At 39.1% G+C, this 17,517-nt stretch overlaps 3 protein-coding genes across 3 annotated transcripts; 2 read left to right on the top strand and 1 right to left on the bottom strand.

The window, feature by feature from the left end:
* Positions 1–2,459: 2,459 nt before the first annotated feature.
* On the top strand, positions 2,460–3,419 carry LOC118077928 (olfactory receptor 5AR1-like). Its single transcript, XM_035101650.2, has one exon. The coding sequence runs from the start codon at positions 2,460–2,462 to the stop codon at positions 3,417–3,419; it is 960 nt and encodes a 319-aa protein (XP_034957541.2).
* A 2,086-nt stretch (positions 3,420–5,505) lies between these two features.
* Positions 5,506–6,492, bottom strand: LOC118077929 (olfactory receptor 10A7-like). Its single transcript, XM_035101651.2, has one exon. The coding sequence runs from the start codon at positions 6,490–6,492 to the stop codon at positions 5,506–5,508; it is 987 nt and encodes a 328-aa protein (XP_034957542.1).
* A 6,806-nt stretch (positions 6,493–13,298) lies between these two features.
* LOC118077930 (olfactory receptor 2AP1-like) lies at positions 13,299–14,264 on the top strand. The gene has a single exon (XM_035101652.2). The coding sequence runs from the start codon at positions 13,299–13,301 to the stop codon at positions 14,262–14,264; it is 966 nt and encodes a 321-aa protein (XP_034957543.2).
* The last annotated feature ends 3,253 nt before the right edge of the window (positions 14,265–17,517 follow it).

Below are 17,517 nucleotides of genomic sequence, written 5' to 3' on the forward strand. Positions count from 1 at the left end.
TTCCTTCAGAATGGATAGGTTTGATCTTCTTGCAGTCCATGGGACTCTCAAGAGTCTCCTCCAGCACCATAATTCAAAAGCATTACAATTTAGATCTGGTAAATTTTAGAACGGGTGCTACCAGTAGTTATGCCCTCCAACTTCCTTCAGGCATATCAGTAAGGCCACTGGTTAGGGATGATGGGAGATGGAGTCAAGCAACATACTGATGGCATAGACCACAGGTTACTCACTCCTGAGTTATAGAGTGGTATGTGGGAAAGCATGGTCAACTCCATCATGGACGCTAGCCTCTCTTTCTTGGTGAATCCCATCAAGGTTTGAAATGTTCCATTGCCAAATATTTAAAAGCATACAAAATAATCACGTGAAATAACAAAATGACTCACAAAAATGTATACAGTGGTACCTTGCTTGTCAAACTTAATCCGTTCCAGGATTCCATTCGATTCCTAAAACTGTTCAAAAACCAAGGTATGGCTTCTGATTGGCTTCAGGAGCTTCCTGCACTGAAGCAGAAGCCGTGCCGGACATTCGGCTTCCGAAAAACGTTTGCAAACTGGAAGATTTACTTCCGGGTTTGTGGTGTTTGGGAGCCGATTTGTTCGGGAGCCAAGCCATTCGAGTACCAAGGTACCACTGTAATTAGCAAGCAATTAACATAACATCCAAAAATAAACCACTTGTATTTGGGGAAACGGAGCATGTGTGACATGAGAGATGAACCCAAGGAACAAAAAATATGACTCCCTGGCAACTTGCAGTTCATAACTAATGTTCAATATTCCTGCTTCAACAAATAGCCAAAATCTCTTGAGACGTTCAGCTCAATTTCTTGATGACAAATTTCAACCCAAGGGGGTCTTTTGTGATCTGAAACAAGCCCAGAGGGACAGGAAGACTATTAGAGAGATCATAAGACTTCAAAATATTAAGTGAGTCTATACCTCAATAAATGAGTCAAGGAGGCCTGCTGTGCACAGACCCACTGCAAATGGCAGTTCTCCATTTACTTGTGGCAGAGGTATTGTATCTTGCACACTATACATTTGTGGTTATTTTTTAGAATTTTCAAAACATAAATAATAATATATGTACATTGCATTATCTTTAAAATAAAAAACCTATTTTGATTGAAGATTAGCATTAATGTACATAAAAATGTACACATGTGCCTATATGTATATGGATTTTTTATATATAAAAAAAGTTAAAGCACCTCGGCTTAACTTCTGCTTCATATAATTAATAGATATGTTCTACCACCCAACATGCAATTTATTACAACTTAGTCACCAATCTTAATGTTTCGGAGAAGGAGAGGGAGACATGAGATGGGCACCAGGGCAGTATATTAGATCAGAATAAAAAAGAATAAATTGAATAAAAATAGAATAAAAAAGAAAGAAATCATAAACAGAGCAAGTAGGCAATTGATTTTACTTGTGGAGTCTGGAGGTGAAGCATAAACAACTCAGAAAGTATCTACAACCCTTATCTAAAACTGAAAGTCCTTTCCTCCCATCCTAGAATAACTATACACTTTGCTGTTAAAGCGAAACAGCAAATGAATGTTTTATTTCCAATCATATTTCTTCTTTTAAAAAGTTTCGTGTTGAAAATCTGATGAATTTGTAAGCCAAAACTATATATTTAATTTCTTACAGTCTGCCATTTTTATTTTGAAATGAATATACTATATGGCACATTTGATATCCTTTTTTAAAAAATCACATCCAAATAAACAAAGAAAATAATTTCCCCCCAAACATAATTTCTTATCTAGGCTTATATAACCACAATTAAAATTCCAATAAGAAATGAAGCACCATCATTAATAGTTAACTGAGACCCAAATCTCTGCCAAATCAATACATTTTAGTAAACATTCTCAAATTAAAGGAAATTGGTAATCCTCCACCCCCAATATTCCTCCAACCAATATTGGGTCTTTTTTTCTTATGAGAAAAAGGAATTGTAAAGCACAAGTTATACAATGACATTAAACTGTTTGTGTGTGACAGAGAGTGTTTAAGGTGAATTTATACTGTGCCATTTGTGAATTTATACCTTCATAGAAGCATTAATTGAATTTTATCTTCTCAATGTTTTTCAGGCTATGAGATAATTTCACAACATGCCTATTATGAAAAAGACCACATAGAACAGCAATCACAGAGTGTAACCAAACAGCAATCACAGAAAGATCTCTGACGTCTGCAGTTCTTTCTGTTGCTAACATTTATTTTTAAAAAGGGGAAAGTGCCCAGGGGGAGAAAACCCATTCTGCATTTTCACCCTGACTGTAACCATTCAGCAACTGCAAACTTCACAGATGGGCTTCAGTCTGGGGGATTTGTGCAATGAATGTTCCTGAAGTTCATGCCCCTATAGCAGCACTTCATACCTCATGTTCAAATATTACTTTAGTACTGTGTGTATGTTGGATAGAGAACATAATGCAGAGAAACCAGTCTGAAATCACTGAATTTATCCTTCTGGGATTTGGGGAACTTCATCATCTTAAATTCTTCCTGATCCTTGCATTTTTACTGATCTACATTTTGACCATGGCCTCCAATTTCCTCACCATTCTTCTGATAGTGACTGATCAGCACCTGCACACACCCATGTATTTCTTCCTGGGGAACTTGTCATGCTTGGAGATGATGTACAGTTCAACTATTCTGCCCAAGATGTTATCTGCTCTTGTGACAGAGGACAAAGCTATTTCCATTAAGGGTTGCTACACACAGTTTTATTTTGGCTCCTTTTTGGTTTGTACAGAATGCTATCTCCTCTCTGTGATGTCTTATGATCGTTTCTTAGCAATATGCAAGCCTCTACATTATGCAACACTGATGAATGTTAAGGTCTGTGTCCAGTTAGCAGGGAGCTCTTGGATCAATAGCATTGCAGTCATCTCTATATATTTGGGCTTGATGTTACAACTACGGTACTGCGGACACAATGAAATAGATCATTTCTTTTGTGAAGCTCTGCCATTGGTAAAACTATCCTGTAGTGATACATTTCTTGTGAAACTTGTCACCTTTGCTGTGGCGTTTATAATCACTTTCCCTCCTTTTATTTCAACCTTGGTCTCTTATATCTATATTATTGCTGCCATCCTGAGGATCCCTTCCACCACTGGGAGACAAAAGGCTTTTTCTACCTGCTCTTCCCACCTGATTGTTGTCTCTATATTCTATGGGGCCATATTTATCGTCTATCTGATACCAAAAACTGACACAGTGAGATATTTCAATAAAATATTTTCTCTTTTGTACACAGTCCTGCCCCCTTTACTTAACCCCCTCATATATAGCCTGAGGAATAAAGATGTAAAGGATGCAATGAGAAAGGCTGCTGGGAAGATTTTGAAAGTGAAGTGCATGCATCAGAAATTCAAAATGTAATAGAACTCTTCTCTTATAAATAAAACTGAATGGATGTTCACGGAAATTGCCAGCTATTTAGGCTACAATTCTAACCATATCTACACAGAACTAAGACCTTATGAATTTTGAGTAGGCATAGTTAGGATTCCACTTAATTATGTAAACACTTCCCCATAGAACCATTATATATATCCTAATTCAAAAAATCAGGAGACAAGGCATGTAAATTGAAAACATTTTGCTTAGAGGTATAAGGCTGTTATGTTGTTGTATATCAGGATATACTGTACAAACTGGGATGTCATATAGCAGTTGTGTGCTTAGCATTGCACACCCCCTGGGCTGCCAGAACATACTGGTTCCCTTTGGAATAATAGAAATGTGTGATCACTGGCACATTACTTTTAGCAGCATTAATAGCAAATTCTGTGACCCAGCCAGCCTTATAATGAAAATAAATGCCTACACATTTAAACTTGCTCAATGATGTTTCCACTTATCACTCACTTATGCACTCTCCATGACTTTGCAAGGACCATGTTTGTTGACTTCTCAGAACTTAGCGTGCACTCGCAATACTCCAAAAAGTGTAGCAATAAGTGGTTTAATCCTCTCTGTGAGTGTGGAAGTACCACCACATCATCCAAATATAAAAGTTGCAGAACATGTCTTGTGATGAGTGTTCACTTAAAAATAAGTGTGCCTACTGGGGGCTCATCTTTCCCCCCAACCATGATGATTGACTAACGGAAATCTGTAATAAAACATCACCAGCTATGTTTTCTATGTTTATTTAATATCTTTAATACAGGAATTGATGCAGAGAGGTGGAGGTATGTAATTTAAGACAGAGTCTTCTGTTCCCTGATTATAATTCAGGTATCTGATATCCACAACAGAATTCTGGACTCAGTGGACCTTTGGTCTGATCCAGCCGGGCTCTTCTTATTTTCTTCTCATTCTTATTTAGAAACATTCATCAGTCAGAATATTTTTAATGCAATGGTAATCTAGTAACACAATAATGGCAAAACCTACTTCTCCTCACAACCACATACACACTAAATGGTCAGCACTACCACAGAGGCTAGCTTAGTTACCAAAGCCCTTAGTGAATGAAAAGGTCTTAGCCTGGCACCTAAAAACTGAACATGATGGTATGTATTTTCCTGTGAAGAGCATTCTACAGCCATTCCAAGCTCTTCCTTCTGGAGTGAGAAAAGGGAAGAAGTTGTAAATGGACTGAAGTTACAGCAGCTAGTCCATTGATCTGAAGAGTGTTGTGGTAGGTGGCATTATAAATCTCCATTTGGAACAAAACCACCATCAAAGAAGTGGTAAGGAGAAACACACACACCACACACACACACACACACACACACACACACACACACACACAGTGGTACCTCGGGTTACAAACACCTTGGGTTACAAACACTTCAGGTTACAGACTCCCCTAACCCAGAAGTAGTACCTTGGGTTAAAAACTTTACCTCAGGATGAGAACAGAAATCAGACAACGGGAGGCCCCATTAGCTAAAGTGGTACCTCAGGTTAAGAATGGTTTCAGGTTAAGAATAGACCTCTGGGACAAATTAAGTTCGTAACCAGAGGTACCACTGTATATATATATATATTCCACACAGGGGTTCTGTTCCCACCCCCACCCCATATCAGCAGAGCATGTATATGCATGACCCACTCCATTCCATCCGCCCCCATTCTACCCTCTTCCGAGTACAAACGGACCCACACGTCACCGATCGTACATCAATTGCATCTGATCGCTAGGACTTTGTGCCAGATCCACCCAAAACCTGAATCCTGAACTGAATCAGGTTAATTTTGGGAGATCCAGGCTTGGACCAAGTCAGGTCTGTTCTCAGTCAGGTGGCAGTGGATGAGAATCAGCATCTCCTTCTTTCATGTCCCGCCTGACTGTATGTTTAGTCAGGGGTTTAAAAAACCCTAATTACACATTAGCTTCCCCCCCCCCCCAATGAATTGGATGAGATTTGGGTGCAGCAAGTAGTGCCCAGATCAGGTTACAGGTGCAGGGCAGTACTGATCCAACTCCCTCCCTGGTCTTCCTTTTTTCTCTCCCCTACTTGTCTTTAACGCTAAACAAGTTAGCTAGCACATTTTGAAATATTTTTAAATTTGCTATCCTATTTTTTGCCTTTCTGAATGCCCTTTTCACCTCTTTATTTCTCAGGCTATATATGAGGGGGTTTACTAGAGGAGGAAGAACTGTATACAAAAGAGAGAAGGCCTTGCTCATTGAAGAGGACTTTGGTAAGAGATACACAGCTGTTAAAGAGCCATAGTAAGTTGAAACAACAATGAGGTGAGAGGAGCATGTGGAGAAGGCCTTTTGCCTTCCAGTGGTCGATGAGATTCTTAGGATTGCCTGAATAATGCATATGTAGGATGCTAGAGTCAGTAGAAATGGAGGCATAGTGTATATAAACAGCAATGTTAAATTGACATGCTCTACCAAATTTGTGTCACTGCATGAAAGTTTTTTAAGTGGAACGGAATCGCAGAAGTAGTGATCGATTTCATTGGGGCCACAGTATGTAAGCTGCAGCATAGCAGCCATGATTATGGAAATGCCTATGAAACCATTTGTCCAGGACACAGCTGCTAATTGGACACACTTCCTGGTGTTCATAGCTGTTGCATAATGCAGTGGCTTACATATTGCTAAATACCTGTCATAGGACATCACAGACAGCAAATAACATTCTGCACCCAAACAGTAGCCAAAGAAAAATAACTGCAGGAAGCAACTCTCAAATGAAATGACCTTTCCATCCCTCAAGAAGAGAGTGGTAAGCAATACAGGGATGAGTGTTGAGCTGTAGCAGATCTCTAAACAAGATAGGTTTCCAAGGAAAAAGTACATGGGGGTGTGAAGGTGCTGATCACTGACTACAAGCACAAGAATGAGAAGATTCCCTGCCATGGTGACAATGTAGATAGCAAGGAATCCCAGAAACAGAAGGCCCTGCAGATTCTTTAGCTCTCGGAATCCCAGAAGGATGAACTGAGTGACATGAGTTTGGTTTTCTCTTACAGGCACTTCCATTCATTTCATTTCCTTTCTCTTATGATTCCATTTGGGTGCTACAGTAGAATAAAACAACCAACACTGTTACTATATTACAAATAGCCAAGTTTTCAGAAATTAAGCACATTTACAATGTAATTCATTTGCTGCACATTTCTTGCCAGCCCCGCATTTCCACATCACAACAGTTTCAAAACTATTTTTATTGACAATTCCTGAAAAACTGACCTCACCTTTAGAAGCAGTTTGATAAGCAGGAATCAGCAGGTGAACCTTTTTGAGACATTAAGATAACAATTATCACCTGCTTATGTTTTTTTGCTGACCCAGGTGGCGCTGTGGTTAAACCACAGAGCCTAGGGCTTGCTGATCAGAAGGTCGGCGGTTCGAATCCCTGTGACGGGGTGAGCTCCCTTTGCTTGGTCCCAGCTCCTGCCAACCTAGCAGTTCGAAAGCACATCAAAATGCAAGTAGATAAATAGGAACCGCTATAGCGGGAAGGTAAACGGCGTTTCCATGTGCTGCTCTGGTTCACCAGAAGCAGCTTTGTCATGCTGGCCACATGACCTGGAAGCTGTCTTCGGACAAACACCGGCTCCCTCGGCCAATAATGCGAGATGAGCGCGCAAGCCCAGAGTCGGTCATGACTGGACCTAATGGTCAGGGGTCCCTTTACCTTTACCTTTATGTTTTTTGCAAGAAGTGGGTGTTAAAGGCAGTGGCTTGGCAGATGTTTAAAAACTTAACACCCCAAGCCATGTCTTGAATAAAAATAGAGTTGAAATCAGGAATTCATTTAAGTTAATTACAAATGTAATGTAGTGATCCTTTAGTAAATCAATAATAAATGTTATTGATACATTTAAGGTTTTTTTTTAATGCACTGATGTAAAATATGCAATTCAGCCATCTGAAAAAGATTGTTTGGTCTCAGTGGCATTGTCTAGAATTATTTATGAATCTTTATCTCCATTCAGTTAATGGCTAAAATCAGTGATGTTCTTCCACATGAGCAAGTCTTCTCTTTTATATTATTTCAGTTGTACATGCAATCACCATCAGCAGCAACTCTGACAGTATACAATAAGTTTTAAGGGGTAAAAAAACCTGGACACCTGGATTTAGACCCCACAAATTAGGTCAGGAGTTATAGTGCTGACTGGTTATTTCTTTTGCAATCAATGAAGGTGTGCTGCATGCTTCCACAGGTGGTGGGTGAGATCACCCTCCCCATATAGAAGGAACCTTCATGCCTAATGATTGAGAAACAATTTTAATGACTGATAAGAAGACTCACACATATCTCTGATTCTTCACATGGACAGACACCTCCACCACCCATTGTATATTATCTCATGAATACTTTGCTTGTTGGGTGGAAATGGTCTTCCAGACTCACAAGTACTCAAAAAGTAGGGAAAGATGAAATAAGATAACCTGCTCTAAGTTAATAATATATGTCAAATGTCAAAAAACAAAAACAAAACATGCTTCCCACAAATTGTCAATTGCAATGTCATTCTTTACATATCTGTGGAGAAGTAATCTACATAATTTTTAGTAGGGTAAGTGAGTATATAATTTGGAGCTGCAATTTATCAAAGAACAGGTTACCTTCATTTTGGTTATAAAAGTTGATATAGTCTTTCTGAAAGAGCAAACGAAATATGTATTAACTAACCACCTGGAGGAGTGAGAAGGAAGAGGAGAAGGGAAAGATCTATTCTGTTCTTGCAACAAGGGATATAGCTCTATGATTGTGATTTGTTGTTCTTGTTTTTTTTTTTTTTAAAAAACCTCCTTTCAGATGCACTAGAAATAAATGGGACTTGAACAGAACTTTAACCTTCTTTTTAAGAAATATATATCTAGTGACATTTTGTTTGTACAGTACCTTTATGAGATGAAAAGCATATCCAGAGCTCCTGTTCAGTTTGATTTTTTAAAAGATCCAGATTCCAATTTTTTTTTAAAAAAAAATTGTTTCCTTATCTTTTCATGGATGGTGTGCCTCAACCCTCTGTCCTCTTGAGCTTATTGTATTATGTGTGAAAAATCAAGTGTATTATTTATCCTACAACATGCAAACATGGAACCTGTCTCCAGATATTACTAGATGCCCCAATTTGTAAATCTTCTAGAAATTATATTTAATTGGACATCTCAGAGGGGGGGGGGATTTTGAAATAGCAATCTAAAAATAGTTTTAGATGATTTAGATGATCTCATCAGGTGATCATTAGCTTACTGTTTTGGACAATAATTTGGAAGTGCAATCCAGGTGTTATTTCCAAATCATGAAAATGTTTTGTACAACATTTTGAGGAAGAAAGCTTTATGACCTTTCATTTCCTGCTCTTACCTAGTAGCTTTTCAACCAAGATACAGATCATATTAGCACTTGCTTAGCATCATGTACTTCAGGGTTATGGAACACACACATACAGACGTTGATGGATTCCAGCCCCTGCTACCCATAAATGATGGGTACTCAAGCATGGAAGAGGTACAGCATTCATCCCTGAAAGAAAATGAAAATAAAGGAACTCGGAGAATTGTAACCAGGCAATATTAAATGACAATAATACAAAATCATACAATGACAATCATACACACCTCTGGCACGAGTTATTGATGTATGAATTTAGATTTAGCTGGCATCCTCAGGAACTACAAAAACTGGTGGGTGTGATTGGTCAAAAATTAAAGATACACGAGAGAAGAATGAAAATAGCTTTAGAAGTCTACATTTCATAGAGATCTGATAAGAAACTGCCATTAATGGGTACCGAATGTTGACTTTCCAGTATTGTTTTTGGACCATACTAGAGGAAAGCATACCAGAGATGCAACTGTATACAAGGTAGAATCTAGACACATATAAAGAACATTGTGAAAATGCTTTTTTTTTTAAAAAAAAAATGAAAACAAAATACTGAATTTGCCATAGCTCACCATCGTCATCTAGTGTCACATTTGTATAATGCACTTTATGGCACACTAAAAATGTTTTATTTCCAGCTGCATATTGTGTACTTAGAGTAATGCATCACTGCCACTTGCTGTGATGCTGAAGGATGGCAGGGTGTTGGGGTTATGTGAATGCATCAGAGGAGCCAATCTGCAACTCCCTCTGGTGCAGCTGTGGAACCCTGACCTTGCCACCTCCCTGCCCCACCCTTCATCATCCTCTAAGAAGAAGCAGTAACACTGTTTGAAAGTGGCAGCATGGAACTGACCCCTATACAATCACTCCTGGGTGTATTTCAGTTCATACTGACCATATGTCAGATATTATCTGTCATGAATGAGCCAGCCCCTAGGGAAAGTTTGCAACCAGCTCCCAGTGAAGGAAGTAGCCAGGAAGAGAGAGGGTTAACTGCAAGACAGGATGCTTATAGCCGAGAGTCAACTTCCCCGCCCTTAGGAATGTCAACTGATAGCAGAGTTGGGGGAGAGTCAGTTGGCAGCTTGCCAGCGCACTAGTGAAGGACAAAATGCAGGGGCTAGAAAGGAAAGCAGCTCAGAGAGCGGGGAGGACCACAGAGGAACTGTTCCAGAGAAGGAAGAAGAGGTGGGAGCTAACCCCCTCAGTCCAAGGTCTAGACGTATGGGGGTCTTCAAGACAGAATACGTCACAAGAGGAAGTTCAGCTGTTCTCACTGGAAACACTCTCCTTAGAAGGGACATCTTTGATTTATGGATGGATGGCTGTGATCACTGCTCCGGTGTACTCTGTTTGTTTTTTGCAATAAATCTTCTTAATTAACTACACTCGTTTGTTATCAAGACTCCCTGATATTATCTCTCTCTCTATCAGAAATCATCTTTAATTGATACTTTCATTGTTTTATTAGTTGTGTAAACCACTTTGAGGGTCTTTTTTTATAAACAAAGGATGCATAATATTTAATAGCTAACTAAATAAATTGAGACTTCCCTTGACTGTTGAGGTTTAGTTTGTTTCATTCAATGAATTTGGTTGTTTATATGAATAGAAGATCCTCCATTTTGTTATCTTTTAATAAATACTAGCTGTACCCAGCCACGTGTTGCTGTGGTTCATCCCTTAACCCACCCCACCCCGTCCCGTCCCGTCCCATCCTGTCCTGACCCATGACCCGTCCCGAACCCGTCCTGCCCCTATCCCCAACCCAGGCGAGCACCCACCTCAATTGAGCCCAGTCTGCTGTTTCATTTCATTTCATTCAGCTGAACCCGAGCTGAGCTGTTTTGGAAAGGGAAGCTTTTCTAGCTGCAGTACCAGCCACTAGAGGGCGATGTTTTGCAACCTCTCATGCTCCTGTTTTTTCTGGTTTTTCAAACCAGGTGTGACATCTGTATAATCTTAAGTTTATACATACACTCGCCTATTCACATGTGACGTTGTGTCCAAATTTCAATGCAATCGGTTAAATGGATTTGGAGAAAAGTGGAATATTACCAACATGGACAGGTTTCGGAGAAAAGTGGAATATAACCAACATGGACAGCTCACATTTATATATATATATATAGATAACATTTCAACCATTTCATATCTTGAGTCTTCTTTCAGGATTTTGGGGGCTAATTGTCCCTTATCTTGTACATTATTAGGTTTTTGTGTTATTTGCAAGATTCTGTTTCACAGATGACTCTGTTCACCTCGTACTAAAACCAGGATCCTGGGAGAGCAACATTTTGTCATTATAGACCATATTCCCTTGAGCAGAATATTTTTAAAATAGTGTATGAACTTAAAGTAAATGTCCCTAAGAGTGCTGCTGTTCTGGTGGGGCTGAGACAGTAAATGCTGATTTCTTTTGCTTAAAAGCACAGGTTTTGCCATCTTAATATTTGTACAACACAAGATGTGCTACACAGGACATCAAAACTGGTGCACATTGTCTGCATGCATAAATCCCTATATCAAGAGGACAGTGATATTGGATGACTCAAGGAGAAGGAAGAGACTTAGAATGCCTTCTTCTATTCTCAATAAACAGATAACATGGATCAGTAAAATAGTGCTGAGAAATATCATCGAAAGGTAAATGTTTATTACTCTTAATTATGAAGGAAGCTATCACTTTCCCAGTCTTACTGGTTCTTCACATTCCTGCATTGGTTTGTATGCTTTATATATATATGTCATCAAAACCATCTGTGTTCATTTTAGGGCATTTTTGGAATTCATTTCTGACTGATATACACATTACAAAAAGCAATTTTTATAACATTCTGCATTTTATTTTCACTTGTACATGCATTTTCATCCCAAGAATCTACATGTTGTACATAGTATTTGGTTGGAGAACTGAATTACAAAATAGGAAGAAGCTCAGATTTCAAAGTTCTACTACAGCCCATAATGCTTGAACATTGACTATGTTTATTGAGGGTGATGGGAGATCCAGTCCAACAGCATCTGGTGTGTCCCAGCATCCATAGCCTTTCAAATGCTTCTGGGCTACAGATCCCAATATTCCTGGCCATTGACCATGCTTGGTGGGGATGATGGCCATCTGGTGAACCACAGCTTTCCCAAAAACAATATTTATTTCTTGACATCAGTGTCTATGTTGTCATTTCTGTTTTTCTAGCTTTGCTTTTGCAGTGGGAGGTGGGCAGCCAGCAAGGAGTTGATTTCAAATAAAGGACTGGACTTTAAAATATGGGATGTACCTAAAATATAGGCATAGTAGGAAATACCCTATTAAGGGGAATTCCTGTGATGAGCATTTGAAATAATGGGGTTTGAGATTTATTTATGATCTCTGTGCACACATAGAGGAAGAACTTTACCACTTCACAAGTTATCAATGGTTGTTTTATTTCGTTTTCTACTCCTATTTGTAATATTCATTGTGTTGATCATTGCCCCCCCCCTTCCAAAAAAGAAAAGAAAGAAAACACATCAACAAAGGGATTAAAAGAGCAGGACTGATACCTGAAGAAAACTATAGGTCTTTGTGTTTGTTTTTTTGGCAGGATGTGAATTACCTATATATAAATTTAGGATTTCAAAAAAGTTTTCTAAATGTTAGGATTGTAGAGGCATTGATTAATAGTGCAGGAAATAACATTAGAGAATAGTACCTCATTTTGTTTCCAAATATAATTGGTTTTTTAAAAAAGAAATTTATCTTTAATAAATGATAAAATAAAGGTCTGAAAATGAGCTAGGAGGTAGGGTTCTTCTTCTTCTTCTTCTTCTTCTTCTTCTTCTTCTTCTTCTTCTTCTTCTTCTTCTTCTTCTTCTTCTTCTTCTTCCAGTCCCAGTCATACCTCGGTTTAAGTACGCTTCGGTTTGAGTACTTTCAGTTTAAGTACTCCGTGGACCCGTCTGAAACAGATTAATCCACTTTCCATTACTTTCAATGGAAAAGTTCGCTTCAGGTTAAGTACGCTTCAGGTTAAGTACAGACCTCCGGAACCAATTGTGTACTTAAACCGAGGTACCACGGTATTATTATCTGAATATGCATCATCATGATGGAGAAGTGAACAGGAAGATATGTTAGGTTGAATTCCTTTTGCTAATGTTTTCTCCACTGTAAAATTCCTACTTAGGTTTTTTACTACCTGATGATATAACATTTCAGTGCATCTATGGTGTAGCATAATAGCTAAATCAGTGCCCTGCACTGGTGAAAGATGTTACACAACCCCAAGACGAACTGTGCTCATTCTATTCAATGACACTAATACACAAGCTCTACCACTTGTATGGCAACATCAGCTCTCAAACCTCTTGCACTAATGTGACAATGGACTCATCAATTATTTCTATTTTTTGTTATTCCTTTTTTTTTTAATAGAATCTGACATTTCTCAATTAGATGAAGTTGGAAAACCAGTCAAAGACTGAGGAATTCATCCTCCTGGGATTTGCGGAATTCTACGAAGTGCAGACACTCCTCTTCCTGACATTTCTAGTAATTTATGTTGTGATGATGGCTGGAAACACTCTCATTGTTGTCCTTATTGTTTTTGATCAGTATCTTCATACACCGATGTATTTCTTCCTGGGAAACCTCTCCTTCTTGGAGGCTTGCTACAGTTCCAATGTATTTCCACGGATGCTTTCATCCCTCTCCACCGGAGATGGAAGACTTTCTGTCACCAGCTGTTTTATACAGTGGTATCTTTGCAGTTCCTTGCTTGCTGCAGAATGTTGTTTACTTTGTGTGATGTCTTATGATCGGTATCTAGCAATCTGTAAACCACTGCATTATTTTACAACCATGAACACCTGGACTTGCATCCAATTAGCAGTTGCATCTTGGATCAATGGATTTATAGCTTTCCTGATATTACTCAGTCTGATGTTGCAGTTGACGTTTTGTGGCCCCAATGAAATTAATCATTACTTTTGTGACTACTTCCCGCTCCTTAAGCTCTCTTGCAGTGATACCAGCTTGATGGAAATGTTGGGTTTCATTGTGGCTATTATATTCACACTCCCCCCTTTTCTTTTAACTTTAACATCTTATGTATATATAATTGTTGCCATCTTGAAAATCCCTTCCACCACTGGGAGGCAAAAGGCCTTTTCCACCTGCTCCTCTCACTTGATTGTGGTTTCGATCTTTTATGGTTCACTAATGATTGTGTACATGTTACCAAAGGGGGAAGGCAACAGAGAGGTGCAAAAAATTTCCTCCCTCTTGTATTTAGTTTTGCCCCCTCTAGTCAACCCATTTATATACAGCCTGAGAAACAAAGAAGTCAAAAATGCCTTGAGAAATAATATTGGTAGCCTTGTATCATGCAAAGCAACTGCTAAGAAGCTTTTGAATGTGTAAAAGAATCAACATTCTATGTACTGTCCTTTGCCTCCATAAGTGTTTATTGTGGAAGTGATAATAGTTGTGCTATGGTTGTTGTTATATATACCATCTTGTGTGTGTGTGTGTGTGTGTGTTTGTGTGTGTGTATCTCCATCCCGTCTTGGCCTATAAGCCTCACTTTTTTTTCCAAATACCGAGCATGAAAAGTTCAAGTGCGGCTTAAATTCACAACCTTACAAAAATTGGCTTTTACGATATCGCTGCTGAAACAAACGTATGGTAAAATGAAACGTGTGTGAGTGCCTGCAGAATTCTAAGGGAGCGGTTTATATTCAGGTATATTTCTGTATTACTCAGTCTAATGCTACAGTTAACGTTTTGTGGCCCCAATGAAATTAATCATTTCATTTGTGATTATTTCCCACTTCTTAAGCTCTCTTGCAGTGACACCAGCTTGATAGAAATGTTGGGTTTGTTTGTGGATGCCATAGTCATACTCCCTCCTTTTCTTTTAACTTTAACATCTTATGTGTATATAATTGTTGCCATCTTGAAAATCCTTTCCATCACTGGGAGGCAAAAGGTCTTTTCTACCTGCTCCTCTCACTTGATTGTGGTTTCAATCTTTTATGGTTCACTAATGATTGTGTATATGTTACCAAAGGGGGAAGGCAACGGAGAGATGCAAAAAATTTCCTCCCTCTTGTATTTAGTTTTGCCCCCTCTAGTCAACCCATTTATATACAGCCTGAGAAACAAAGAAGTCAAAAATGCCTTGAGAAATAATATTGGTAGCCTTGTATCATGCAAAGCGACTGCTAAGAAGTTTGTGAATGTGTAAAAGAAGCACCATTCTATGTATTGTCCTTTGTCTCCATAAGTGTTTATTGTGGAAGTGATAATAGTTGTGCTGTGTGAGTGTTTGGAGGCGGTTGGAAGATGGATGGCGGCTAACAGATTGAGGTTGAATCCTGACAAGACAGAAGTACTGTTTGTGGGGGACAGGAGGTGGGCAGGTGTGGAGGACTCCCTGGTCCTGAATGGGGTAGCTGTGCCCCTGAAGGACCAGGTGCGCAGCCTGGGAGTCATTTTGGACTCACAGCTGTCCATGGAGGCGCAGGTCAATTCTGTATCCTGGGCACCTGTCTGTCAGCTCCATCTGGTACACAGGCTGAGACCCTACCTGCCCGCAGACTGTCTTGCCAGAGTGGTGCATGCTCTAGTTAACTCTTGCTTGTACTACTGCAATGCGCTCTATGTGGGGCTACCTTTGAAGGTGACCCGGAAACTACAACTGATCCAGAATGCGGCAGCTAAACTGGTAATTGGGAGCGGCCGCCGAGACCACATAACACCTGTCTTGAAAGATCTCCATTGGCTCACAGTACGTTTTCGAGCACAATTCAAAGTGTTGGTGCTGACCTTTAAAGCCCTAAATGGCCTCGGTCCAGTATACCTGAAGGAGCGTCTCCACCACCATCGTTCTGCCCAGACACTGAGGTCCAGCACCAAGGGCCTTTTGGCGGTTCTGTTGTTGCGAGAAGCGAGGTTATAGGGAACCAGACAGAGGGCCTTCTCGGTAATGGTGCCCGCCCTGTGGAATGCCCTCCCATCAGATGTCAGGGAAATAAACAGCTATCCTGATTTTAAAAGACACCTGAAGGCAGCTCTGTTTAAGGAAGTTTTTAATATTTAATGCTGTATTGCTTTTAACACTCAATTGGGAGCAGCCCATCAGATGTCAAAGAGAAAAACAACTACCAGACTTTTAGAAGACATCTGAAGGCAGCCCTATTTAGGGAGGCTTTTAATCTTTAGTAGATTACAGTACTGTATTTTATTTTTCTGTTGGAAGCCGTCCAGAGTGGCTGGGGAAACCCAGCCAGATGGGTGGGGTATAAATAAATTGTTGTTGTTGTTGTTGTTGTTGTTGTTGTTGTTGTTGTTATACACACACACACACACACACACACACACACACACACACACACCGTATTGGTCTGAATACAAGCCTCACTTTTTCCCCAAATTCCAACCATGAAAAATTAAAGTGTGGCTTAAATTCACGACCTTACAGAAATTGGCCTTTATGATATTGCATCAAATAGGCTTTTACGATATTACAGGTATACGATAAAACGGAATGGGTGTGAGTGCCTGTGGAATTTTAAGGGAGCAACTTATATTTGGGTATTTTCTTTTTTTCTCCACCCACCCCCCTTGAATTTTAAAGATGTGGCTAATATTCGGGTGCGGCTTATATTTTGTTTTGATGTTTTGTTAAGAAAACCTGCCATGAAGTCTATGATATCTGTGAAACACTGTTAGTTTTGATATGTAATTTAGATTTTAAGTAACAAATTGTAAGGCTGATTATGATCTCTCACAATAAAAATTGTTTTTGTCATTAAATTTTTGTAAATAATGACCATTCTCATACAATTTACGCTTTGTATCTAAGTGCCCCGTAGGTGGGGCAGAATGATACAAAACCCATTGTTTATGCATGTCATTATATTCTCATTATCTTCTATGGTAACTTTAATGGTTCTTTTGATTGCTATTATAAAATTGATTTGTTTATGCCATGCATAAAGCAGGGTTGTTGTTTTTTTGACTCATTTTTGTTACATAAAATATGTAATTGAAAAAAAAAATCCCATTAACATTTGTATGCACCTTTTTCTGGAGCCCCAAACCTTAAAGCATTTACAGAATAATTTTGTTTCATAAAGTGACTGGCTTAGCCCATTTTTATTTTTATTATACATATAACAAATATGTCCCACTAATTTGTTCTTTGAATGTCCCTAGATCATCTCTTCACATAATTTTATTGGCAGTTGCTTTTAATAGAATATAGTACACAGGCACTAATACAGGCCACAATGTGTGTTCTTCATATCCTCCCACATTTTGTACCTGAAATCCGCACAATGTTCACAGACACTGTTCTCCTTTTGGTGCACCTGTTTCTGGTAAGCTATTGGGATAGGTCATCCTATGCTCTCTCAATTCACTTCTTGCCAGCATGTTCCTGGTTCTTCTGAACAGCTTAATTGGCTCATCCTGACAACCAGATATGTGTTGTTCTACATGCCAGTGTTTCTTTATGCTACCCTGAAAGTTGTTTCTGATGTTATTGACTATTACCTAAATGGCAATTTAAATAGCTAGAAGGTACCTGGGCTCTTTTTCTTGAAAGGTCAGCTTGTAATGTTTGTGAAGCTTTACTTAAGGCTGCTATTACCAACTACTCTCTTAGGGT

The sequence above is a fragment of the Zootoca vivipara genome, chromosome 13, assembly GCF_963506605.1.
Source record: "Zootoca vivipara chromosome 13, rZooViv1.1, whole genome shotgun sequence".
Classification (NCBI taxonomy): Eukaryota; Metazoa; Chordata; class Lepidosauria; order Squamata; family Lacertidae; genus Zootoca; species Zootoca vivipara.

Bases quoted from the DNA above. Each gene is read 5' to 3' on its own strand.
- LOC118077930 (XM_035101652.2), top strand. From the start codon at position 13,299: ATGAAGTTGGAAAACCAGTCAAAGACTGAGGAATTCATCCTCCTGGGA.
- LOC118077929 (XM_035101651.2), bottom strand. From the start codon at position 6,492: ATGGAAGTGCCTGTAAGAGAAAACCAAACTCATGTCACTCAGTTCATC.
- LOC118077928 (XM_035101650.2), top strand. From the start codon at position 2,460: ATGCAGAGAAACCAGTCTGAAATCACTGAATTTATCCTTCTGGGATTT.